The 27,069-nt window shown below is 39.4% G+C and overlaps 2 protein-coding genes across 2 annotated transcripts; both read right to left on the reverse strand.

Moving 5' to 3' along the window:
* Nucleotides 1-323: 323 nt before the first annotated feature.
* Nucleotides 324-1,292, reverse strand: LOC122910227 (olfactory receptor-like protein OLF4). The gene has a single exon (XM_044254885.1). The coding sequence runs from the start codon at nt 1,290-1,292 to the stop codon at nt 324-326; it is 969 nt and encodes a 322-aa protein (XP_044110820.1).
* Nucleotides 1,293-17,934: 16,642 nt separating this feature from the next.
* On the reverse strand, nt 17,935-18,867 carry LOC122910703 (olfactory receptor 7A5-like). Its single transcript, XM_044255320.1, has one exon. The coding sequence runs from the start codon at nt 18,865-18,867 to the stop codon at nt 17,935-17,937; it is 933 nt and encodes a 310-aa protein (XP_044111255.1).
* Nucleotides 18,868-27,069: the final 8,202 nt, after the last annotated feature.

Raw genomic sequence — 27,069 nt, forward strand, 5'->3', positions numbered from 1 at the left:
AGAAAAAATATTCACTATGATATATTTCATTTGTGAAGAAATTATTCTTAACAGATCCATGTAGTCATTTGAAATAATTGAGAATCTCCAAAAATTTCACATCCATGGTTAGGAAAAATATTGAGAAAGTAGGAAAATGAGAAAAAGTGAAAAATTTTTGGATATCAGAGATATCATAAAGCTAATAAAGTGAGTTATATAAGTACACAGAGCTCAAAATTTTTAAAAAAATAGAAAATCCAGAGAAAAAATAGAAGGCATGTTCTACTTAAATAATCAGATCAAAATATCTCAACATTTGGCTAAGGCATTGGGCCTTGCAATCATGGGCACTTCTTCAGCCCCAGGACAATTGTCCGTTTTAGAGCTGCTATCCCAGAGAATCTCATCAGAGCCTCCTTTATGTCTTTGTTCCTCAGGCTGTAGATGAAGGGGTTCAGCATGGGTGTGACCACAGCATACATCACTGAGGCTACTGTACTTGCATGGGAGCTCTGGGTAGCAGCCGAGCTAAGGTACACTCCCAGGCTTGTACCATAAAATAAGGAGACAACTGAAATGTGAGATGCACAGGTGGAAAATGCTTTATACTTGCCATGAGCTGATGATATTGCACATATGGAGGAAACAATCTTAGAGTAAGAGTAAAGGATCCCAAGAAAGGGACCACCAGCCAGCAACATAGCTGCAAAGTACATCACCATGTTATTGAGAAATGTGTCAGAACAAGCAAGTTGTATCATTTGATTGAGTTCACAGAAAAAGTGGGGGATTTCCTCCTCTGTACAGAAGGACAGCTGCAACACCATGGAAGTGTGTAACAAGGAATGCAAGACACTGATGATCCAGGACACAAATAACAGCAGTCCACAGAGCAAGGGGTTCATGATGACCATGTAATGCAGGGGGTGACAAATGGCAACAAAGCGGTCATAGGCCATCACACTCAAGAGGAGGACATCCAACACCGCAAAGAGTGAGAAAAAGTACATCTGAGTAATGCATCCTGAATAGGTGATTGCTTTGCTCTGAGTCTGAATGTTCCATAGCATCTTGGGGATGGTGGTGGAGGTGAAACAGATATCTACAAAGGACAAGTTGACCAGGAAGAAGTACATGGGTGTATGGAGGTGAGAGTCAGAACCAACAGCCAGGATAATGAGCAGGTTTCCAAACACAGTGGTCAAGTACATGGAGAGGAAAAGCCCAAATATGGGGCACTGCAGTTCTGGCTCTTTTGAAAATCCCAGAAGAAGAAATGCTGAAATTTGTGTATCATTGACTGGCTCCATCTGGTGGAGGTGACTCTAGCACAGGGAAACAGAACATGAATAGTTTTGAAACAAATGGGTGTTGCTCACATTGTGGAAATGTTACAACATTTATTTACTAGTCAGAAACTAATTTCAATATTCTGTGAATGGATCTGGACCTCTTGAAGGGATACCCGTTTCCTCTCTGATTAGAAGTTTCCATCCTGACATCAGATGTTCCCCAAAGATCAGGTATTGTATGGTTTGAATAAGAAATTATTTCAAGCATTTGGGGAATATATAGTGTCAGTCGTGTTTCCAGTATTTCCTAGTCATAAAGTAGAGGGTGCTGAAAAACAAAAGTCCCTATAATTCAGTGACGCTGATAGGATAGAAGCAGATATAAAGATTAAATAATCCTAGGAGGGGGCCAGGTACTATGAAGAACACAGAAGCAGTTTAAGAAGAGAGTGGATGGGTGTTAGGTTGGGTGTTCAGTCAAGACTGGCTAAGAAGGTGACATTTGAACAGAGACCTCATAGAAGAGAGGGTGGATGATTGGAGGTCTTCCTGGCAGAGGAAATATCTGGTGCAAAGTCCCTGAGGAAGTGCTTCTGTCAAAAAAATCAAGGGTCAGATGGGAGCCAGTGTTCGGGGAGAAAGGACAAAAGGCAGAGTGATGAGAAGTGGTGGCAGTGAATTTCAAAGAATCATGTGGCCTCATAGCTCCTTAAATTTCAAGACACAGGGACTTCCTCATTCACACTATGTACCTCTTGGACTTCATGAATCTGGTTGCAGTAGCGTCCTGTCAATTAAACACCTCCCTCCTTAGTATCATCTGTTGATCAAATTTTGCATGTGTATTAAAAGGGTCACCTTGAAGTAGAGGAACCCATGTATCCCCATTCTGAGGACCATTCTCACTCATCAGGGTTCCCCCACATGTGTATGCATACACACACACTGTCACACACACACGCTATCACGTACACACAACTGCACATCATATCCTCCCAAAGGATATTACTTCTATGTCCTTCTCTTCTCCCCCCCAGCCTGCCCCAACACCCCATTTAGGATATGAACGCATACACATCAAATTACCTTTCCCATAAGGAATGTAGAAATAGTACTCAGAAATTCCTATGCATAGCTTCCCAGGAACAACTCATCTTGGGGCACAATTTTTGAATGGCCACTTTCTGGCCATTCATTTATAAAGGAACAAAAAACTTGTGTTCAAGAAACAGACTGAAAGAGAGGGACAGGAAGAGAGGGACATAAATAAATGGACATAAAAGGAATGAAAAATAAAATGAGACAAAAATGGGGAGGGAGTAAAAATATAAGAGATGGAAATGAGAGGAGAGCAAACCATAAGAGACTGTTAATTTTAGGACACAAACTGAGGGTTGCAGGAGGGCGGGTGGATTGTGGGGTGGGATAAAAGGGTGATGGGTCTTAAGGAAGTTCCTTGATATAATGATCACTGTGTGTTACATGCAATTGATGACATCACTAAATTCAACAACTAATTATATAATATGTGTTAATTAAAATGAATTTAAATATAAATAGATTAATGTAAATGATATTAAAAAATAAAATGATATAATAAGCTCAGTTATCCTAAGAGAATGTGAGGAAGGAAATCTTCCCTGGGGTTGGTAGCATCCAATCCTAGTTTTATCCCATTTATACTTGGCAAAAATAATAAAACCAAAAATGAATTTGTCCACAATACAAAGTAGTGATGTCTTTATGGTGTGAAATACCTTACAAATTGAACATCACACAATAAAAATGAATAAGAGAATAAACCAACACATCAAAAATTTGGGCTTCTTTATTACTAGAGTTCAGATACCTTGTTTTTTTTTTCTCTGCACCTTTTTCATATTCATTTGACCAATTGTTTTTTATTTGGTTTCATAGAGGATGAGGTGAACACTTTATCACTTTTTTTTTCTTTTCCTTTCTTTTTCCTTTTTTTTTCCCAATTTATTTATTTTCAGAAAAACAGTATTCATTATTTTTTCACCACACCCAGTGCTCCATGCAAGCTGTGCCCTCTATAATACCCACCACCTGGTACCCCAACCTCCCACCCCCCCGCCACTTCAAACCCCTCAGACTGTTTTTCAGAGTCCATAGTCTCTCATGGTTCACCTTATCACTTTTCTTATGTGACATGTTTATTCTTTATTTGCTTTCTTAGCCTTTGGGTTTTAGTCATTTTCTTGACAAGTCTGTTGAGCACCACTACTCACAGTTCTGTTTCTTGTCCAACATGGAAAGGCCTCCCCAGACTCCGTAAAATCCTACACACCCCGTGCCATCTATCCTCTTCCTCTGAATACTCTTCATGTGACTTATCCAAGGACATTATTTCATACTTATCCAAGGACATTATTTCATACTCACATTTTATCTCACTGCACTCTTGTCTCTCACTCTGATGTAAGGACCAAAGGAGCAGGGATTTCACCTGTGTTGTTCACATTTTCCTTTATGGGTGTAGATGTATATGCACTTAAAAAGAAATTCAAGAAATTGAGACATTATGAAATACAAAGAATGACACAAAACCAAACCAGGTTAAAGGGAGCAGTTTCAGTACAACTCTATTCAACAACATTGAAGGGAGTTTAGAAACTAACTGAAATATGATCTACAGGAGCAGTGATTTCATAAAATTGACATGGACAAACAATAAAATTCCCCATGACTTTGAAATGAAAGCATATTACACAAAAGTTTTTAAAAATTTTTGGAACATAGCGATTCTCTTTTAGTTTATGTTGAATGAATCAGGAACTAGGTCTAAGTATACATATGAACATATAATATTTGATAAAGATGCATTTGGATTTAGTTGGAAAAGATTGGATTGTTGATGGAAGTTGGCACAGATAGCTTTTGACATGGAAGGAAGTGCAGTCATTCCTTATCTCGCACATCTCACAAAAATCAGAAGGAGTAAACTCTCAGTTTAAAAGTAACCATTCCATTTTAGACGCACATCTAGAAAATACATATAAAATCCACAGCTGGGCAAACTATCATAACTGAGGCAAAAAAAACCTCAGACATAAGAAGACTGAAATATTTAACTAAATAAAGTGTGAAAATATTTTTTCCCAATTTATTTATTTTCAGAAAAACAGTATTCATTATTTTTTCACCACACCCAGTGCTCCATGCAAGCTGTGCCCTCTATAATACCCACCACCTGGTACCCCAACCTCCCACCCCCCCACCACTTCAAACCCCTCAGACTGTTTTTCAGATTCCATAGTCTCTCATGGTTCACCTCCCCTTCCAATTTACCCAAATTCCCTACTCCTCTCTAACGCTCCTTGTCCTCCATGCTATTGGTTATGCTCCACAAATGAGTGAAACCATATGATAATTGACCCTCTCTGCTTGACTGATTTCACTCAGCATAATCTCTTCCAGTCCCGTCCATGTTGCTACAAAAGTTGGATATTCGTCCTTTCTGATGGAGGCATAATACTCCATAGTGTATATGGACCACGTCTGCCTTATCCATTCATCCGTTGAAGGGCATCTTGGTTCTTTCCATAGTTTGGCGACTGTGGCCATTGCTGCTATAAACATTGGGGTACAGATGGCCCTTCTTTTCACGACATCTGTATCTTTGGGGTAAATACCCAGGAGTGCAATTGCAGGGTCGTAGGGAAGCTCTATTTTTAATTTCTTGAGGAATCTCCACACTGTTCTCCAAAGAGGCTGCACCAACTTGCATTCCCACCAACAGTGTAAGAGGGTTCCCCTTTCTCCACATCCTCTCCAACACATGTTGTTTCCTGTTTTGTTAATTTTGGCCATTCTAACTGGTGTAAGGTGATATCTCAATGTGGTTTTAATTAGTGAAAATATTTTATTGCAAAAAATATCTTACTAAAAATCAATAGAGAAACTGTGATTTACAACAATTAATTGAAAGGCTGATAATTATAGATAAGTAAACATATAATATATGGACACATAACAATAATAGACAAATAAACCTGGTGATCAAATATAGCAATCTTTGCTTGAGAACACTAATGGTTTGAAAACTCAAGAAAGAAATCTCTTTCATACCCCTCACCCTGAGAAAACACTCTGGGGATATCACATTGGTTAGGTTGGAATCCTTAAACAAGTAACAAAGGAGTACTTTCCAATTTTGTTGTCAGAATTGTGAAGTGTTACAATGTGTTGGGGAGGCTGGGTACCTGGCTGGCTCAGTTGTTAGCGTATGGGACACTTGAGCTTGGCATTATGAGTTCAAGTCCCATGTTGGGTGCAGAGATTACTTATAATTAAAAGAAAAATACAGATATGCTTTAACTCAGGGTTTCTTGGTCTCACACTATGGACATTCTGGGCCAGATCCTACTCTGTGGTGTGTTGTGTCCTACGCATTTTGGGTTATTTAAAGCATCACTGGCCTCCACACAGCATTACCTAGTGTGACAGCCCCAAAATGTCTTCAAACATTGCTAGATATTCCCTGAAGGATGGAATCAGCTTTGGTTGGGAAACATAGTTTTAACTATTTAAAAATATTTTGTAGCATTTATACAAGTGTAATTTAAGGAGAAAAAAATGAAAGAATATCATAAGTGTAAGAGGCACTGAAAAAATAAAATACAAAAAAGAGTGGAACATCTAACTTAAAAAAAAAAAAAAACTAATTCCTAACCAAAAAAAGAAAAGAAAAGAAAGAAAAGCATAAGAGGCAGAGCCACACTATGAAATGTCATGCAGGCATAGAAGTAATGAATCAGTGTTCCACTTGGTTGACTAGAGGGACATGTATAAGGTACTCCTGAGTCACAAAGACTGGGGAAGAAAAGCTAGAAAAAAAGATTTTGCCAGAACATAAAGAGTACTTATGATATGCATAGGTCTCTTTTTATACATTTGAACTGAAAGTGTGTGAATATGTTAGTGTGCATAATACAGGACACTTTTAAAAGAAATTAAGAATTTTGGAAGAACAGTGAAAATGCACTTAGGTTAAGCAGAGTGGCTTATAAAGATATATGGAACAAGATGGCTTATGGAAGGTAAAGGTGATTCATGTTAAACATAAAGAAGAATGCCTTCCATGTGATAGCATTTCTATTTTAGAAATATAGGTCCAATAATAAAAGGGCAAAAGGAACAATAAGGAATACAGAGACTTGAACACTTGGAAATACATATAAAGGGTGATTTGTGAGGAATAAGTATGCATTCACTTTCATTTTCCAGAAAGCAAGTAATCACAAATGAAGCATATTAAGGTAACAGATTAATTATTTCACACACAAAAACAAACAAACAAACAAACAAACTACAGAAACAAACAAACTACAAAAAGCAGTGAAGGGAATATATTGTGATTAGGTCCCAGACTTTACCACACAATACTCTCACACATTCTGCACAAATACATCTACACATACATAAAAAAGTAAAATGGCAAGTAGCTAATTGGTGAAATAAACAGCAATATTTTGCTTGAGAGAATGTAATAAAAAACAGGAATACCAGGTGGTGGGTATTATAGAGGGCACGGCTTGCATGGAGCACTGGGTGTGGTGAAAAAATAATGAATACTGTTTTTCTGAAAATAAATAAATTGGAAAAAAAAAAAAACAGGAATAAAACTACTCTGACCCCACTATGCAAAAACCAAGGACTCCCAGACAAAATGTCAACAGAGAAAGTGATTAGGCTAGCTAACCCAGAATTTAGGGTCACAGGTAATGAGGTAATTGTAAAAGAAGCTCATTAGCATACACTTATGCACATAATCCTCTTAAAATTTTTCATTTGAATACTCAAAGGAAGCACTGCGATATGTATGTTTCATGTATTGCCCTTGTAAGAATGTAACTCTGTGGGGGCACCTGGGTGGCTCATTGGGTTAAAGCCTCTGCCTTAAGCTCAGGTCTTGATCCCAGGGTCCTGGGATCAAGCCCCCACATCTGGCTCTCTGCTCTGCAGGGAGCCTGCTTCCTCCTCTCTCCCTCTCTGCCTACCTGTGATCTCTCTCTGTCAAATAAATAAATAAAATCTTTAAAAAAAAGGAAGTAACTCTGTGAATTCTGTTCTCCGGATTTTAATCATTACTAGAGAAATGTAGTCTCCTATGTCTCGTCTTAAAAATGACATGTCCTCACTTCACTGTATATCCCTTTACAGCTAATAATTGACTTTTCTACTCTGGTTAATTGCAAAGATCCTTGGTCTTATGTTCTATGTTTATGCTTCCCATCCCCTGTCTATTTGGGCTTCCATTAGTATGATTTACTTGTTAAAGTTGAACCTTGTTCAGTATTAACATCTATATTTAGCATTATTAAACACATTATAAACACATAAATGAATAATTAATAAATGTCTTGATCAATCCAGCAAACAGTCACAGCAAACTCTCAGCTCTGGGCTAGGCTGGATTGGCCCTCAGATGACCTCAGGTAAATGCTCTTGACTTTCATTCTCTTGACCTTCTCCTGCTCTGTCCCTCCTGGGCAGCAGAACTCATCTTGATAGGGTGTCTGAGAGGAAGGTCTCTACATGGAAATAAAAATACCTGTGTGACTGATAGACATTGGAGGATAAAGCTCTGTCCCCAGATAAAAGACCAGGTATGGGTCAGACTCCAGTGCCCCATCCAGACTTAGGACTGCACAGAAAAAGACCAGGTCTTGTCCATTCCAAGGTTGTCCACCCTGTGGGACTGCAGCATAAGACTTATTTACAGCTGCTTTGTTCTGCTCATTAGGCACATTTTCCTCTTGTTCCTCCCACCTTTAGGCACATGATTTCCCTATGGGATGCTGGTGTGGACAAAAAAGAAATTTTTCCTGTTGATTTCCTGTTCCTAAGAGATTGGGTAATAAGCAAGGTGAAGTCAATTCTTTTCTTACTCTTCTTTTTAAAGATTTTATTTATTTGATAGAGACAGTGAGAGAGGGAACACAAGTAGGGGGAGTGGGAGAGGAAGAAGCAGGATTCCTGCTGAACAGGGAGCCCCAATGCTATGACCTTTTGCCTTTCAGAGATCTAAACTCCCAGCACCTTATCCCGATCCTGAGTGAAATTTCTCTCCTGTTTGAGACTGAGGAGTTGGTTTTGACTAGGTCTCTTGGGATCTTCAAAGAACTGACTAGTGGTGGAGATGCAATCCCTGCTATCTCTAGAAATTTACTTTCCTCTTTTTCAACAAAGATTAAAAGTTTCTTCCTTTATATTAAACCTTGGGCCCTACACTCCTTGGATTCATGGACATTTTGCCAAAACAATTACGAATTTCACTATTCTACCTCAAGTTCAGAGCTATGGTACTATAAAATGTTTGTTGATTGTAAGAGATATATTTAGATCTTTAGATCTGAGTTTAGCACCTTATAAGAATTGCCTGATTTAGGGGCACCTGGGTGGCTCAGTGGGTTAAGCCTCTGCCTTCGGCTCAGGTCATGATCCCAGGGTGCTGGGATCAAGCCCCGCATCGGGCTCTCTGCTCAGCGGGGAGCCTGCTTCCTCCTCTCTCTCTGTCTGCCTCTCTGCCTACTTGTGATCTCTGTCTGTCAAATAAATAAATAAAATCTTAAAAAGAAAAAAAACAGAATTTCCTGATTTAATTTTTATAGAAGTCCATTCTGTGAGGAAGCACTAGTGTGAGCTCCATTCCCCCACGAAGACAGGAGGCTTGTGGAATTTAGTGATCTTCTCTAAGATATCATTGCAGAAAGGTATGGGTGTTGACTGCATCCTGTCAGGTTTCTCTCAGTTTTCAAACTCTGTGCCGGTGGTCCCAACCAGAGGTGATTCTCTACCCCTGACTATATCTGGCAAAGTCTGAGGGATGCTGCTAAACACCTCCACTGAGTAGAACATCTTCCAACACAAATAATGACCTTGCCTCAAGGGTCAAATTGAGAATATTAGAAAAACATACTCTAGACCAGCACTTCTCCAACTTCAAAGTACATAGGAATCACCTAGTATTCTGTTTTTTTATTCCTTTTCAGTGTAACAGTATTCATTGTTTAGCACCACACCCAGTGCTCCATTCAATCCGTGCCCTCTCTACCACGTGAACCACCTGGTTCCCCCAACATCCCACCCCCCGCCCGTTCAAAACCCTCAGATTGTTTTTCAGAGTCCATAGTCTTTCATGGTTCACTCCCCTTCCAATTTCCCCCAACTCCCTTCTCCTCTCCATTTCCCCTTGTCCTCCATGATATTTGTTATGCTCCACAAATAAGTGAAACCGTATGATAATTGACTCTTTCTGCTTGACTTATTTCACTCAGCATAATCTCTTCCAGTCCCATCCATGTTGCTACAAAAGTTGGATATTCATCCTTTCTGATGGAGACATAATACTCCATAGTGTATATGGACCACATCTTCCTTATCCATTCACCCGTTGAAGGGCGTGTTGGTTCTTTCCACCATTTGGCGACCGTGGCCATGGCTGCTATAAACATTGGGGTACAGATGGCCCTTCTTTTCACTCCATCTGTATCTTTGGGGTAAATGCCCAGTAGTACAATTGCAGGGTCATAGGGAAGCTCTATTTTTAATTTCTTGAGGAATCTCCACACTGTTCTCCAAAGTGGCTGCACCAACTTGCATTCCCACCAACCACCAGGCTCACCTAACTTTCCACTCTCTCCCCTCCAAAACCCTCAGTTTTTTTCTCAGAGTCCACAGTCTCTCATGGTTTGTCTCCCTCTCCAACTTCCCCCAACTCCCTTTTATCTATTGAAGGACAACTTGGCTCCTTCCACAGTTTGGCTATTGTCAACATTGCTGCTATGAACGTTGGAGTGCCAGTGCCCCTTCTTTTCACTACATCTGTATCTTTGGAGTAAATACCTAGCAGTGCAATTTCTGGGTCATAAGGGAGCACTACTTTTAACATTTTAGTGAAACTTCATACTGTTTTACAGAGTGGCCGTACCAACTTGCATTCTCACTAACAGTGTAAGAGGGTTCCCCATTCTCCACATCCTTGCCAACATCTGTTGTTTCCTGTATTGTTAATTAGCCATTCTTACTGGTGTAAGGTGATGTCTCATTCTGGTTTGGACTTGAATTCCCCTGGTGGCAAATGATGTTGAACATTTTTTCATGTGTCTGTTATCCATTTCTATGACTTCTTTGGAGAAGTGTCTGTTCATGTCTTCTGCCATTTTTACATTTTTTTTTAAATATTAAAAAATATTGATGCGGGGTGCCTGGGTGGCTCAGTGGGTTGAGCCACTGCCTTCGGCTCAGGTCGTGATCTCAGGGTTCTGGGATCAAGTCCTGCATCGGGCTCTCTGCTCAGCAGGGAGCCTGCTTCCCTCTCTCTCTCTCTGCCTGCCTCTCCGTCTACTTGTGATCTCTCTCTGCCAAATAAATAAAAAAATAAAATCTTTAAAAAATATATTAATGCATCAAAAAACAGATAAACATAACAAATACTTTGGCAAAACACAGAATGCATGTTTTCTAGGCAGGTAATTATAAAGTGAATAAAAAAATTTGTTTACCATTTTGTTTAGTAAGAGCAGATCAATAATTCAAGAAAAATATTGACTTTTTTACCAAGTTAAAACAGAATTTTAAGTTTCCATGCACATAGTTTGATATTAAAGCTCACTTATTTATTTAAATTTATCTTAATTTTATTTATTCTGCCGATTTTTTGACTGGGTCATCTGATGATCTGAATAGACCAATAACTAGTAATGAAGGAAATATAAAGGGGGGCTATATAAAAGAGGAAAAATCCTAAGAATAGCATTGAAAAGAAATACAGAGACAATCTACAGAAAGAAAGACTTCAAAGGTAACATGATGTCAATAAAAACGTATATCTCAATAATCACTCTCAAAGTGAATGGCCTAAATGCACCCATAAAACAGCACAGGGTTGCAGATTGAATAAAACGATAGGACCATCCACATGTTGTCTACAGAAGAAACATTTTGAAGCTAAAGATACACTCAGACTGAAAGTGAAGGGATGGAGAAGCATCTTTCATGACAATAGGCCTCAAAAGATGGCCGGGGTAGCGATTTTCATATCAGACAAATTAGATTTTAAACTAAAGACTGTAGTCAGAGATACAGAAGGACACTATATCATTCTTAAAGTAACTATCCACCAAGATGATCTAACAATTATAAATATCTATGCTCCCAATCTGAGAGCAGACAATTACATAAGAAAACTGTTAATCAAGATATAGAGTCATACTGATATGAATACATTAATGGTAGGAGATCTTAACACATCTCTCTCAGAAATAGACAGTCATCAAAGCAAAAAATCAATAAAGAAACAAGAACATTGAATGACACATTGGACTGGATGGACCTCATAGATATATACAGAACAATCCACCCTAAAACAACAAAACACTCATTCTTCTCAAGTGCACATGGAACCTTCTCCAGAATAGACCACATACTGGGTCACAAAGCAGGACTCAAGCGATACCAAAAGACTGAGATTATTCCCTTCATATTTTCAGATCACAATGCTTTGAAACTGGAGCTCAATCACAAGGAAAAGTTCGCAAGGAAATCAAACACCTGGAAGCTAAAGACCACCTTGCTTAAGAATGCTTGGAAATAAGTCAAGCAGAGAGAGTCAATTATCATATGGTTTCACTTATTTGTGGAGCATAACAAATAGCATGGAGGACAAGGGGCATTAGAGAGGAGTAGGGAATCTGGGTAAATTGGAAGGGGAGGTGAACCATGAGAGACTATGGACTCTGAAAAACAGTCTGAGGGGTTTGAAGTGGTGGGGGGGGTGGGAGGTTGGGGTACCAGGTGGTGGGTATTATAGAGGGCATGGATTGCATGGAGCACTGGGTGTGGTGAAAAAATAATGAATACTGTTTTTCTGAAAATAAATAAATTGGAAAACAAAAAAAAACAAAACAAAACAAAACAAAAAAAAATAATGCTTGGATCAACCAGGAGATCAAAGAAGAACTGAAACAATTCATGGAAACCAATGAGAATGACACACTTCGGTCCAAAACCTATGGGATATAGCAAAGGCAATCCTAAGTGGGAAATATATAGCCATCCAAGCCTCCCTCAAAAAAAAATAGAAAAATCCAGAATACACCAGCTGTCTCTACACCTTAAAGAACTGGGGAAACAACAAATAATCAACTCCACACATAAGAAGGGAAATCATCAAGATTAGAGCAGAGATCAATGAAGTAGAAACCAGAGATACAGTAGAACGCATCAATGAAACTAGAAGCTGGTTTTTTGAAAGAATCAAAAAGATCGATAAACTATTGGCCACACTAATCCAAAAGAAAATAGAGAAAGCTCAAATTCATAAAATTATGAATGAAAAGAGAGAGATCACAATGAACACCAAGGAAGTAGAAACAATCATCAGAAGTTATTATCAACAGTTTTATGCCAATAAGCTAAGCAACCTAGATGAAATGTATGCATTCTTGGAAAATGATGAACTCCTGAAATTGAACCAAAAAGAAATTGACAACCTAAATCGACCAATATCTAGTAATGAGATTGAAGCAGTAATCAAAAACCTCCAAAAAAAAAAAAAAAAAAAAAGAGCCCAGGACCTGATGGATTCTCTGGAGAATTCTACCAAACTTTCAAAGAAGAAATAACACCTATTCTCCTGAAGCTGTTTCAAAAAATTGAAGCAGAAGGAAAACTTCCTGACTCTTTCTATCAAGCCAGCATTACCCTGATCCCCAAATCAGGCAAAGACCCTACCAAAAAAAAAAAGAATTTCAGACCAATATCGCTGATGAATATGGATGCTAAGATTCTCAATAAGATCCTAGCCAACAGGATCCAACAGCACATTAAAAAGATTATCCACCATGACCAGGTGGAATTTATCCCTGGGCTACAAGGATGGTTCAATATTTGCAAATCAATCAATGTGATAGAACAAATCAATAAGAGAAGAGAGAAGAATAAACATTGTGACAATATCTCTACTGCCTAGAGCAACCTATACTTGTAATGCCACTCCGATCAAAATTCCACCGGTATTTTTCAAAGAGATGGAGCAAATAATCCTAAAATTTGTATGGAATCAGAAGAGACCCCGAATCGCTAAGGAAATGTTGAGAAAGAAAAATAAAACTGGAGGCATCATGTTACCTGATTTCAAGCTTTACTACAAAGCTGTGATCACCAAGACAGCATGGTACTGGCATAAAAACAGACACATAGACCAGTGGAACAGAGTAGAGAACCCAGATATGGACCCTCAACTTTATGGTCAATTAATCTTTGACAAAACAGGAAAAAATATACAGCGGAAAAAAGACAGTCTCTTCAACAAGTGGTGCTGGGAAAACTGGACAGCTATATGCAAAAGTATGAAACTCGACCATTCTCTTACACCGTACACAAAGATAAACTCAAAATGGATAAAAGACCTCAACGTGAGACGGGAATCCATCAGAATCCTAGAGGAGAACATAGGCAGTAATCTCTTCAATATCAGCCACAGCAACTTCTTTCAAGATATGTCTCCAAAGGCAAAGGAAACAAAAGCAAAGAGGAACTTTTGGGACTACATCAAGATCAAAAACTTCTGCACAGCAAAGGAAACAGTCAAGAAAACAAAGAGGTAACCCACGGAATGGGAGAAGATATTTGCAAATGACAGTACAGACAAAAGGTTGATATCCAGCATCTATAATGAACTTCTCAAACTCAACACACACAAAGCAGACAATCATGTCAAAAAATGGGCAGAAGATATGAACAGACACTTCTCCAATACAGACATACAAATGGCTATCAGACACATGAAAAAATGTTCATCATCACAAGCCATCAGGGAGATTCAAATTAAAACCACATTGAGTGAAGTGGTGGGGGGGTGGGAGGTTGGGGTACCAGGTGGTGGGTATTATAGAGGGCACGGCTTGCATGGAGCACTGGGTGTGGTGAAAAAATAATGAATACTGTTTTTCTGAAAATAAATAAATTGGGAAAAAAAAAAAACACATTGAGATATCACCTTACACCAGTTAGAATGGCCCAAACTAGCAAGACAGGAAACAACATGTGTTGGAGAGGATGTGGAGAAAAGGGAACACTCTTCCACTGTTGGTGGGAATGCAAGTTGGTGCAGCCTCTTTGGAGAACAGTGTGGAGATTCCTCAAGAAATTAAAAATAGAGCTTCCCTATGACCCTGCAATTGTACTACTGGGTATTTACCCCAAAGATACAGATGTCGTGAAAAGAAGGGCCATCTGTACCCCAATGTTTATAGCAGCCATGGCCACGGTCGCCAAACGATGGAAGAACCAAGATGCCCTTCAACGGGTGAATGGATAAGGAAGATGTGGTCCATATACACTATGGAGTATTATGCCTCCATCAGAAAGGATGAATATCCAACTTTTGTAGCAACATGGACGGGACTGGAAGAGATTATGCTGAGTGAAATAAGTCAAGCAGAGAGAGTCAATTATCATATGGTTTCACTTATTTGTGGAGCATAACAAATAGCATGGAGGACAAGGGGTGTTAGAGAGGAGAAGGGAGTTGGGGTAAATTGTAAGGGGAGGTGAATCATGAGAGACTATGGACTTTGAAAAACAATCTGAGACATTTGAAGTGGCGAGGGGGTGGGAGGTTGGGGTACCAGGTGGTGGGAATTATAGTGGGCACAGATTGCATGGAGCACTGGGTGTGGTGAAAAAAATAATGAATACTGTATTTCTGAAAATAAATAAATAAATTTAATTTAAAAAAAAAGAAAGAAAGGATGAATCCCCAACTTTTGTAGCAACGTGGACGGGACTGGAAGAGATTATGCTGAGTGAAATAAGTCAAGCAGAGAGAGTCAATTGTCATATGGTTTCACTTATTTGTAGAGCATGACAAATAGCATGGAGGACAAGGAGAGATAGAGAGGAGAAGGGAGTTGAGGGAAATTGGAAGGGGAGGTAATGGATGAGAAACTATGGACTCTGAAAAATAACCTGAGGGTTTTGAAGGGGCGGGGGGGCGGGGGGGATGTTGGGGGAAACAGGTGGTGGGTATTGCAGAGGGAATGGATTGCATGGAGCACTGGTTGTGGTGCAAAAATAATGAATACTGTTTTTCTGAAAATAAATAAATCAATTTAATAAAAAAATAATGAATACGGTTATGCTGAAAAAACAATAAATAAATAAATAAAATGAAAAAGATATTGAGGAGAATTGGGGTCTCGTGCCTAGAAGGGGTTAACCCAATAGAGCAACAGTTCTTGGGAACCTCTTCAACCGAGGACCTTCACAGGTGGCACGCTAGAGTGCCACCGTGTCTCCCTGGTGATTGTTATGAGAACATTGTGAGGTTTGGCTTATTGCCATTGCAGGTGCTGTCTCAAGTCTAAGCTAATAAGGCTCCTGTGTTTTGTGAATTTTGAGTTATGGCCTAGGTGTCCAAACCACAAAGGTCAAGGCTGTCTGGTATCTCTGCATGGCCAGCTACTCGCAGGCCAAAATAGAAACTAGCACCAGATATACAGGAGGTGATTCCCTTACTGTGTGGTATAAATCAGAACTCTGCAAAATAAACTTGGGCACTATTGGACATCCTCCTTGGTGCTCCTCCTGCCCCCATCTCTTTGTCTCTTGATTTCTTTTCACCATCCTCTTACCCTCACGTTCCTGGTCGATTTGTCGCACCGGCCGCGACAGAGGAATAAGTCTAAACAAAGGGGATAAGGATCTCTACTCTAGAAACTACAGAGCACTTATGAAAGAAATTGAGGAAGAAACAAAAAGACGGAAAAACATTCCTTGCTCATGGTTTGGAAGAATAAACATTATTAAAATGTATATCCTACCCAGAGCAATTACACTTTCAACACCATCACTATTGAAATACCTTTGGCATTTTTCAAAAAGCTGGAATGAATAATCCTAAAATTTGTGTAGAACCAGAAAAACCCTGAATTGCCAGGGGAATGATGAAAAAGAAAACACAAATCTGGGTACATCATGTTGCCTCACTTCAAGCTATATTACAAAGCTGTGATCACCAGGAAGCATGGTATTGGCACAAAAACATACACATAGATCAAAGGAACATAAGAGACACTCCAAAAATGGACCTTCAACTCTATGGTTAAGTAATCTTTGACAAATCATGAAAAAATACCCAATGGAAAAAAGACAGTATCTTCAATATATGATGCTGGAAAACTGGACAGCTACATATAAAAGAATGAAGCTATACCATTCCCTTATACCATACAGCAAGATAAACTGAAAATGAAAGAAAAACCTCCATGTGAGGCTAGAATCCATCAAAATCCTAGAGGAGAACACAAACAGTAACCTCTTTGACATTGTCTACAGCAACTTCTTTAAGACATATCTCCAAAGGCAAGGGAAACAAAAGCAGAAATGAACTTTTGGGACTTCATCAAGATAAAAAGCTTCTGCACAGGAAAGGAAACAGTCAACAAAACAAAGAGGCAACCCACAGAATGGGAGAAGATATTTGCAAATGACTTTACAGATAAAGGGCTGATATCCAAGATCTAGAAAGAAATTCTCCGCTCAACCCTCAAAAAACAAATAACCCAGTAAAAAATGGAGTAAACACTTTTTAAGGTGTGGGACACTATTGCCAGAGAGGCAATCAAGCTATCCCCAGCCGTGAAATACCACTTCAGAAAGTCCTGGGTAACTCAACATGACACATGAGTGACCCTGCTTTCTCCTTCAGCAGCTAAATTCTACTCATATAAAATTTTCTAATACACCCTGAACCATTCTGGCCATGGACCCTGATGAGAGCTGATATCTCAGGACTACTTTCTTTCTCTCTATGTAAATGCCTCTTTTCCCTTCTGAGACTTTCCCAAATGACCTTTGCTATCCCATATGCCCTTCAGAACCTGTGAGTAATAAAACTGGTTTTATTAGAGTTCTCTGATGGGTGTTGCTGAGGTATGTCTTTTACTCAAAATAAGAACCCAAGGGTTGGTACAGCCACAGCACAGGCTCTAGTCAGGTAAGTGTCTTTTGGAATCTCCACAAGTACAGGGATGCAGGGGAGTGCCTGGGGTTTCCTGCCTGAGCATCCCTGTCCATAGTCTGAGACATAAAGGGAACAATGTCCATGTCCACATTTTCAGGAAGAGAAATGAAGGTAGTGATGTAACAAGATTGACAGACTCTAGGTGAAAACTGGGTTTTGCATTCTCCTCTACAATAAAGTTGTGTGAAGGGCTTAGTATAGTTACTTCCATATGAAGAATGCAGATCATGGTTATCCTCTTGAGAAATCTAAGTAAAATGTACATGCAATGTCATGAGTCATTTGAAATGAAATGAGTTTACAAAGAATCCAAACTGCCCCATGAAAGATACAGAATTTTCCAGGCATTTTTGATCCAGGGTTGGGGAAAACATTAGAAATGTATTTAATTGAAAAGGAGGAAACTGTGTGTATCAGACTGAGTAGAAGCTTAATAAAGTGAGTTAATTAAAAGCATGGAGAAGTTGAATTCAATCAAATGGAAATTCCAAGAAATAAATGAAGCAGATTCTACTTCCAAATCCAAATCAAGACTAGCAGTTGTTTGCTCTGAAGCTGTGAGCCCTGCAAACATAGACACTTCTTCATCCATGGGGGTATTGGCTCTTACATCACCGGAACCCCAATGATTCTTTTCAGAGCCAACTTTATGTCTTTGTTCCTCAGGCTGTAGATGAAGGGGTTCAGCATGGGTGTGACCACTGTGTACATAACTGAGGCTACTGCACTTGAGTGGGAGCTTTGGGGAGCAGCAGAGCTAAGGTAAACTCCTAAGCCAGTAGAATAAAATAAGGAGACAATTGAGATGTGAGATGCACAAGTGGAAAATGCTTTATATTTGCCCTGAGCTGACGATATCCCACATATGGTGGAAACTATCTTAGAGTAAGAGTAAACAATCCCAGCCAGGGGAGCACCAGCCAGCAGCACAGTATTAAAGTATATCACCAGGTCATTAAGAAAGGTGTCAGAACAGGCACGGCCAACTACCTGGTTGAGTTCGCAGAAAAAATGGGGGATTTCCAAGACAGTACAAAAAGTCAGCCGCAAAACCATTAAGCTCTGTAACAAAGAATTGAGAACACTGATGACCCAGGACACCAGAACCAGCAGTCCACAGAGATGGGGATTCATGATGACCATGTAGTGCAGGGGTTGACAGATGGCCATGAAGCGGTCATAGGCCATCACAGTCAGAAGAAAGACATCCAACTGTGCATAGAGTAGGAAAAAATACATCTGGCTGAGGCAGCCTGCATAGTTAATGACATTGTCCTGAGTCTGGATGTTCCACAGCATCTTGGGGATGGTGGTGGAGGTGAAACAGATGTCTACAAAGGACAGGTTGGCCAGGAAGAAGTACATGGGGGTGTGGAGGTGGGAGTCAGAGGTGACAGCCAGGATGAGAAGTAGGTTCCCAAACACAGTGATCAGGTACATGGAGAGGAAAAGCCCAAATATGAGGGGCTGCAGTTCTGGGCCCTCTGAAAATCCCAGAAGAAGAAAGTCTGAAATTTGTGTACCATTGCCTGGTTCCATGTGGTGGAAATGACTATGAGGAAGGAAAAAAAATGGTTAATTTTCAAGCAAAAGAGCTTCATTTATCACCCTTTACTTTTTTTTTCAAATTTCTTTTTTTTTCCAATTTATTTATTTTCAGAAAAACAGTATTCATTATTTTTTCACCACACCCAGTGCTCCATGCAATCCGTGCCCTCTATAATACCCACCACCTGGTACCCCAACCTCCCACCCCCCCGCCACTTCAAACCCCTCAGATTGTTTTTCAGAATCCAAGGTCTCTCATGGTTCACCTCCCCTTCCAATTTACCCAAATTCCCTTCTCCTCTCTAACACCCCTTGTCCTCCATGCTGTTTGTAATGCTCCACAAATAAGTGAAACCATATGATAATTGACTCTCTCTGCTTGACTTATTTCACTCAGCATAATCTCTTCCACCCTTTACTTTTTAAATTTTTAAAGTTTTTTTTCCAATTTATTTATTTTCAGAAAAACAGTATTCATTATTTTTTCACCACACCCAGTGCTCCATGCAAGCCGTGCCCTCTATAATACCCACCACCTGGTACCCCAACCTCCCACCCCCCCGCCACTTCAAACCCCTCAGACTGTTTTTCAGAGTCCATAGTCTCTCATGGTTCACCTCCCCTTCCAAGTCACTTATTTGTGGAGCATAACAAATAGCATGGAGGACAAGGGGCGTTAGAGAGGAGTAGGGAATTGGGGTAAATTTTTAAAGTTTTATTCAAATTCCAATTAGCTAGCATACAGGGTAGTATGAGTTTCAGATGGACAGTATAGTGATTCTATACTTCCATACAACATCCAGTGCTCATCCTGACAAGTTCCCCCCCTTTATCCCATCACCTATTTCAACCCCTCCCCCCACCTGCCACCTTCTGGTAAGCAGCAGTTTGTTCTCCAGATTAAGAATACAGTGACTATAGCATGGAGGACAAGGGGCGTTAGAGAGGAGTAGGGAATTTGGGTAAATTGGAAGGGGAGGTGAACCATGAGAGACTATGGACTCTGAAAAACAGTCTGAGGGGTTTGAAGTGGCGGGGGGGGTGGGAGGTTGGGGTACCAGGTGGTGGGTATTATAGAGGGCACGGATTGCATGGAGCACTGGGTGTGGTGAAAAAATAATGAATAATGTTTTTCTGAAAATAAATAAATTGGAAAAAAAAAAAAAGAATACAGTGACTAGGGGCACCTGGGTGGCTCAGTGAGTTAAAACCTCTGCCTTCGGCTCAGGTCATGATCCCAGAGTCCTGGGATCGAGCCCCGCATCGGGCTCTCTGCTCAGCAGGGAGCCTGCTTCCCCCTCTCTCTCTGTCTGCCTCTCTGCCTACTTGTAATCTCTGTCTGTCAAATAAATAAATAAAATCTTTAAAAAGAAAAAAAAGAATACGGTGACTAACATGACACTATAAAAAAGAAAGAAAGAAAGAAAAGATTTAAAAGGAAAAGAAAGGGTCTGGATCTTAGTTTGACTCTCTTTCTCTTTTGTTTTCCCTAAGATCTGTTTTGTTTCTTATTTTCTACATATGACTGAAATCATGAGGTAATCATTTTTGTCTGAGTGTCTTATTTCACTTAGCATAATACATTCTAGTTCTATCTACCTTTTTGCAAATGGCAATATTTCATTTTTTTTATACCTGAGTATTATTCCACTGTATACATATGCTATTTCTTTTTTATCCACTCTTCAGTTAATGAACACTTGGGTGGTTTCCACCATTTGGCTATTGTAAATAATCCTGTAAATGTTATCTCTTTGAATTTGTATTTTTCTATCTTTGTGTAAATACCCCAGCAGTGCAATTACAGGATCATAGGGTAATTCTATTTTTAACTTTTTGAGGAACCTCCATACTGTTTTCCAGAGTGACTACACCAGTTTCTGTTCCTACCAACAGGCTAGAAGGTTCCCCTTCTCCACCTCATGCCAACAATGGTTGTTTCTTATGCTGTTGATTTTAGCCATTCTGACAGGTCGAGATGATACCCACATTGTAGGTTTGATTTGTAGCAAATGGGCATTATTAAAAGACTGACATGCTAAAATGTATATTTTGCAATCAAGAAAGAAATATGCAGAGTCTATAGTCTCTCGTGATTCACCTCCCCTTCCAATTTACCCCAACTCCCTTCTCCTCTCTAACACCCCTTGTCCTCCATGATATTTGTTATGCTCCACAAATAAGTGAAACCATATGATGATTGACTCTCTCTGCTTGACTTATTTCACTCAGCATAATAATGAATACTGTTTTTCTGAAAATAAATAAATTGAAAAAATTTAAAAAAAAACCAAAACCCCACCAACTTACATTCCCACCAACAGTGTAAGAGGGTTCCCCTTTCTCCACATCCTCTCCAACACATGTTGTTGTTGCAGAATGCAAGTTGGTGCAGCCTCTTTGGAGAACAGTGTGGAGATTCCTCAAGAAATTAAAAATTGAGCTTCCCTACGACCCTGCAATTGCACTCCTGGGTATTTACCCCAAAGATACAGATGTCGTGAAAAGAAGGGCCATCTGTACCCCAATGTTTATAGCAGCAATGGCCACAGTCGCCAAACTATGGAAAGAACCAAGATGCCCTTCAACAGATGAATGGATAAGGAAGATGTGGTCCATATACACTATGGAGTATTATGCCTCTATCAGAAAGGATGAATCCCCAACTTTTGTAGCAACATGGATGAGACTGGAAGAGATTATGCTGAGTGAAATAAGTCAAGCAGAGAGAGTCAGTTATCATATGGTTTCACTTATTTGTGGAGCATAACAAATAGCATGGAGGACAAGGGGCGTTAGAGAGGAGTAGGGAATCTGGGTAAATTGGAAGGGGAGGTGAACCATGAGAGACTATGGACTCTGAAAAACAGTCTGAGGGGTTTGAAGTGGCGGGGGGGGTGGGAGGTTGGGGTACCAGGTGGTGGGTATTATAGAGGGCACGGATTGCCCTATATAATGAATACTGTTTTTCTGAAAATAAATAAATTAAAAAAAAAACCCAAAACCCCAAATTCATGAGTACAAAGAAGAGTTTGGTGGTTACCAGAGGCAGTGATATGAGGGTGGGCAAGATGGGTACAAACTTCTCTGTAAAATGAATAAAAAAGTATAACTATACATGTTAAAAAAAAGAAATATGCATATTTGTATAGATCCAATCCCACTTAAGGGAATTTACCTGGCATCCCTGAGTAAGAATTTCTGTCCATTCAGCCTTTTCCCTAAGAGATCCTGTATTACAGTTTTTTTCATTTAATTCTTTTTTAATTTTTATTAAATTGATTTATTTTCAGCATAACAGTATTCATTATTTTTTCACCACACCCAGTGCTCCATGCAATCTGTGCCCTCTATAATACCCACCACCTGGTACCCCAACCTCCCACCCCCCTGCCACTTCAAACCCCTCAGATTGTTTTTCACAGTCCATAGTATCTCATGATTCACCTCCCCTTCCAATTTACCCCAACTCCCTTCTCCTTTCTAACTCCCCATGTATTACAGTTTTAATGGGAAATGCTCTCCTTCATTTGAGGAATTTGTGTTGAGTATTGACATCTTCTAGACAAAGAGCATAGGGTACTGAGATAGAAAGCTCAATACAGCTTTCAGGTAAATACCTAGGAGTACAATTGCTAGGCCATAAAGTAGCTTTATTTTTAACTTTTTGGGGACTTCTGTACTGTTTTCCAATGTGGCTGCATCGGTTTGCTTTCCCAACAACAATACAAAAAGATTTCCCTTTCTCCACATCCTTGACAACACCTGTTGTTTCCTATTTTTAATTTTAGCCATCCTTGTTGGTATGAAGTGGTATCTCTCTGTACTTTTGATTTGTATTTTCATATATATATATGAAATATATAATTCATATTGTATGAATATGAATTGTCTACATATTCATACAATATGAATATATTTGTATGTATTCATACAAATACATACAAATGTATGTATATATACATATACATACATATAATACATATATACATATATATGTATATATACACATATACATATGTACACATATATATACATATATATATATATTACTCAGCCATCAAAAGGAATGATATCTTGCCATTTGCAATATCCTCGATGGAGCTAAGCAAAATAAGTCAGTTAGATAAAGACAATTACCATATGATTTCACTCATGTGTGAAATTTAAGAAACCAAACAAATGAACGTAGTGGGGGAAGAAAAGAAAGGCAAACCAGGAACAGACTCTTATCTTTAGAGAAAAAAAACTGAAGGTTGCTGGAGGGAGTGGGTGAGAGATGGTTGAAATAGATGATAGGGATGAAAGAGGGCGCTTGTGGTGATAAGAATCCAATGTTGTAAGGAAATGCTAAATCACAAAATTCTACATCTGAAATTAATATTGCACTGTATGTTAACTAACTGAAATTTAAATAAAAATTTGGAGGAAAAAAATAAGAAAAGTCCACTTAATCCCATGATGGAGAAAGAATATATGTAAACATAAAAAATCATATACCATGTCAGATGGTGAGAGGGGTAAGGAAGAAAAAAATGTCAGTATAAAAAGGAGTGGATGGGAAGGCTGCTAAACTTTTTTTTTTCCTTAAGTCACTTCCTTGCATTTTGTCTTTTATTTTTAATGCTCACTTAGCCAATATATACTATGAATGGAAGGAATACTGAAGGAGGGTGTGAAATTTTAATAGGAGTTCAAGAAGACCTAACAAGATAGTGACATTTTAACAGAGGTTTCCAGAAAGACTGAGCAGGAGACAGGAGGATATCTGGGGGAGGGGGGTGACCAGAGGGAAATCAGAGCAAAGACTCTGCAGAAGGCACTTACTTCAAATATGCAGATATCAATATGAAGTCAGTGTGATGAGGGAATGAGCAAGAGGGAGAGTGATGATGGATGCTGCAGAGAATGTTGAGGAAGGAGGTGGCTTTCCTGCCACTGATGGTACCCTTCCTTCACATGGGAGGAGGTCCTTCCTTAACATGGTGAGTCCTTCCTTCACATGGTGTCCTCTGCATCTTATTCATTGTGTTCCAAGGTATTCTGTGAATAGAGATGGATCCCTTCCTTATTTTCATCCATTGGTGAACATTCTGGCATTTAAGGTTCACATATTGGGGTATATGAACTCTGGTACCATTGCCCAGAGGACTGTTCATGTCCCATAACACACACATACACTCAGTAAAACACATGCACATCACACACACACACACACACACACACACACACACAGTGCACTGTGGCCTCCTGGAACTGTGTAACTATTATGCCTTTCTTGCCTTCACCCACAATAATTTTGAAAGAATTGATACAAGGCAAGCTGTCAATATGAGATTATCTTTACCCCAAAGACTGTTTAAATAGTACTTGGTGAAAAAATAATGAATACTGTTTTTCTGAAAATAAATAAATTGGAAAAACAAACAAATAAATAAATAAATAAACTAAATAAATAAATAAATAAATAGTACTTGGATTCTAGTTAGTAAGCCTCTACTGGACATGGAAACCCAGGGCTCCATTTTAATACTATAGTCTTGTGTCCTGTTCATAAAGAAACATAAAAAAGAGTGTACAAAAACACAGAGAGGAATGAAATGGACACAAGGGGTAAAAGAGATCTAATAAGTTCAGGGGGTCTCTGAGAGAGTGTGATAACCTGAAAGCTTCCCTGGTTCTGGCAGCACTCCAGCCCCAGTCCCCATGCCCTAATACCCAGGATAATTAACAAATCTGGAAAATAACAGTGTATCTAAACAAGAAAGGAGTAGTATTTTTGTGGTCAAAACATTTTACTGATTGACTATCCCTCTAGAAAAATGTGCAAAGGGAATAAACTTGCAATTTACAATGAAAAATATACAATGTATGGCAATAGAAGGGACTTTTAAAAGAATGTCAGATCTACCACATATAAGCTGTTTGAACTTACGAGAGACAACCAATTCTTTTTTTTTCTTACAATTTTAACTGCTTTTTATTTTATTTCCACTTTATTTATTTTCAGAAAAACAGTATTCATTATTTTTTCACCACACCCAGTGCTCCACGCAAGCCGTGCCCTCTATAATACCCACCACCTGGTACCCCAACCTCCCACCCCCCCACCACTTCAAACCCCTCAGATTGTTTTTCAGAGTCCATAGTCTCTCATGGTTCACCTCCCCTTCCAGTTCTTCTAAATGTGAATATCCTTACTCAAATAGTATGATAGCAGTATCCATCCTGCTATGGTAGCAGACAGTGGTCATCAGTATATGTAAAAAGTTTACAATATAATTCTTTCCTGTGGGTAAATGGGGAATTATCACCAGGGAAGAGATTTGGTTGAGTTTTTCTTCTACCTCAGAAATGTCTCCATAGTTTGCACACCTCTCAGTAATGAAGTATTACAAAGTAAATCTAGTTAGCATACCCTTCTTTGCATAATGAACACAATTTTTTAAAAGATTTTATTTATTTTTTTTAGAGACAGAGCTAGTAAGAAAGAGCATGAGCAGGAAGGAGAGGGAGAAGCAGCATCCCCACTGAGCAGGGAGCCCATGTGGGGCTCGATCCCAGGACACTGAGATCACGACCTGAGAAAAAGGCAGATGTTTTACCAACTGAGACACCCAGGAGCCCTTGAACACAATGTTTTATGTGAATACTCAATGTGAGAAGGTTCTGAGAAATGTATGTCTCAAGTACTGCTGTTGCAAGGGAATAGCTATCTGCATGGGTCTAGGGCTTTCTATAAATGCAGAACAGGTTCAATACCACTACATCTTAAAGAGCTCACCACACATGCTTCAAGCCTAATATACTGTTTTCCTGCTCCCTTAGTTGCAAAATTCCTTGAATGTGTTCTAATTTCCATGGAATCACATTAGGTCTCCCAGTCCCTTCCTCTTTTATCATCCAGTTGGTCTTCCATTCCCACCATGTATCATCAACAATGATGCTTGTGTTGCAGAGTCTAGTGGACGTTTCTCTTTTTTTCCAAGTGTACACTTCTTTTTTGAACAGATTTCATAAATAATTATAAATGAGTTGACCTAGTCTCAGGTGACCTCAGGCAAAAGTTCTCAGGTTCCAATCTCTCTGACCCTCTTTTGAAATATCTCCTGGGCTCTCAGACTCACCTGGTTGGGGTCTCTAAGAAGAATGTTTCCATGTGGAGGTCTGAACTCCCCCCTGGATGGTTGATGACAGAGACTGAAGCTCTGTTTCTAGACAGGACAGCAAGAATCAGTGAAGCATGGGTCCCCCAGCCAGACTTAGGAACACAAAATTAACAACCATGTCCTGGCCAGTCCAGGGTTTCACTTGCTGAAATTTTGCAGCAGAGGAGATATTACAGCTCTTCATATCTACTCATTAGGGACTGTTTCCATTGTTACTCCCACCTCAGAGTGCTCCCTTCCCCATGGGCCACTGATCTGGAAAGAAAGGAAAATTTTCCTGCTGAGACTGTGTTCCTGGGAGACCAGATTAGAAGTCAGGTGACTGCAGTTTCTATTCTTATTCTTATGAACTTCCCTGATTTCCAGAGTTCTAACCTCCTTGCTCTTTACCTCAACCTTGATATTGAATTTATTTAATTGAAGGTTTACATTGTCATTGGTAGCTTTGGGATGGTGTTAAAAAAGAAACTACGTGATTCTATTCGTGCGTGGTTTTAAAAGAAAAGTATCAGTACTCACTCTAGAATCTGAAATGAATTCTGTGTTTGACTCTTCAAACTGAGGGTCCCTGAGCTGACAGAAAATAGACCTCTCACAAAGACTTTTATGAGACAGAATGATGTCCTCAAGACATTTCCACACCTTAACCTACAGAATCTTTGGATATGTCTTGTGTCATGGCAAGGGAGAATCAAGGTTGCAAATGGTATTAACATTGGTAGTCAGCTGACACTAGAATTAAGTTATTCGGATTATCCAGGAGGACTCAATAGATCACAAGGGTCCTCCAGTTATGGAAGAGGGAGGCAGAAGTCCTGGAGTCAGAGAGAGATTTTGAAATGCTATTTTGATGACTTTGAAAATAAAGGGAGGGCACATGAGTCAGGGAGTTCAGATGGCTCTACAGCTAGAATAGGCAAGAAGACTTCTTCTTCCCAGTCCTCTAGAATGAACTCTTCTCTGCAGACAGAGTGACTTATTTCAGACTTCTGACCTCCAGAAGTAACAGAAAAAAAAACTGATT

This window comes from Neovison vison, chromosome 6, assembly GCF_020171115.1.
Source record: "Neovison vison isolate M4711 chromosome 6, ASM_NN_V1, whole genome shotgun sequence".
NCBI classification, from domain to species: domain Eukaryota; kingdom Metazoa; phylum Chordata; class Mammalia; order Carnivora; family Mustelidae; genus Neogale; species Neogale vison.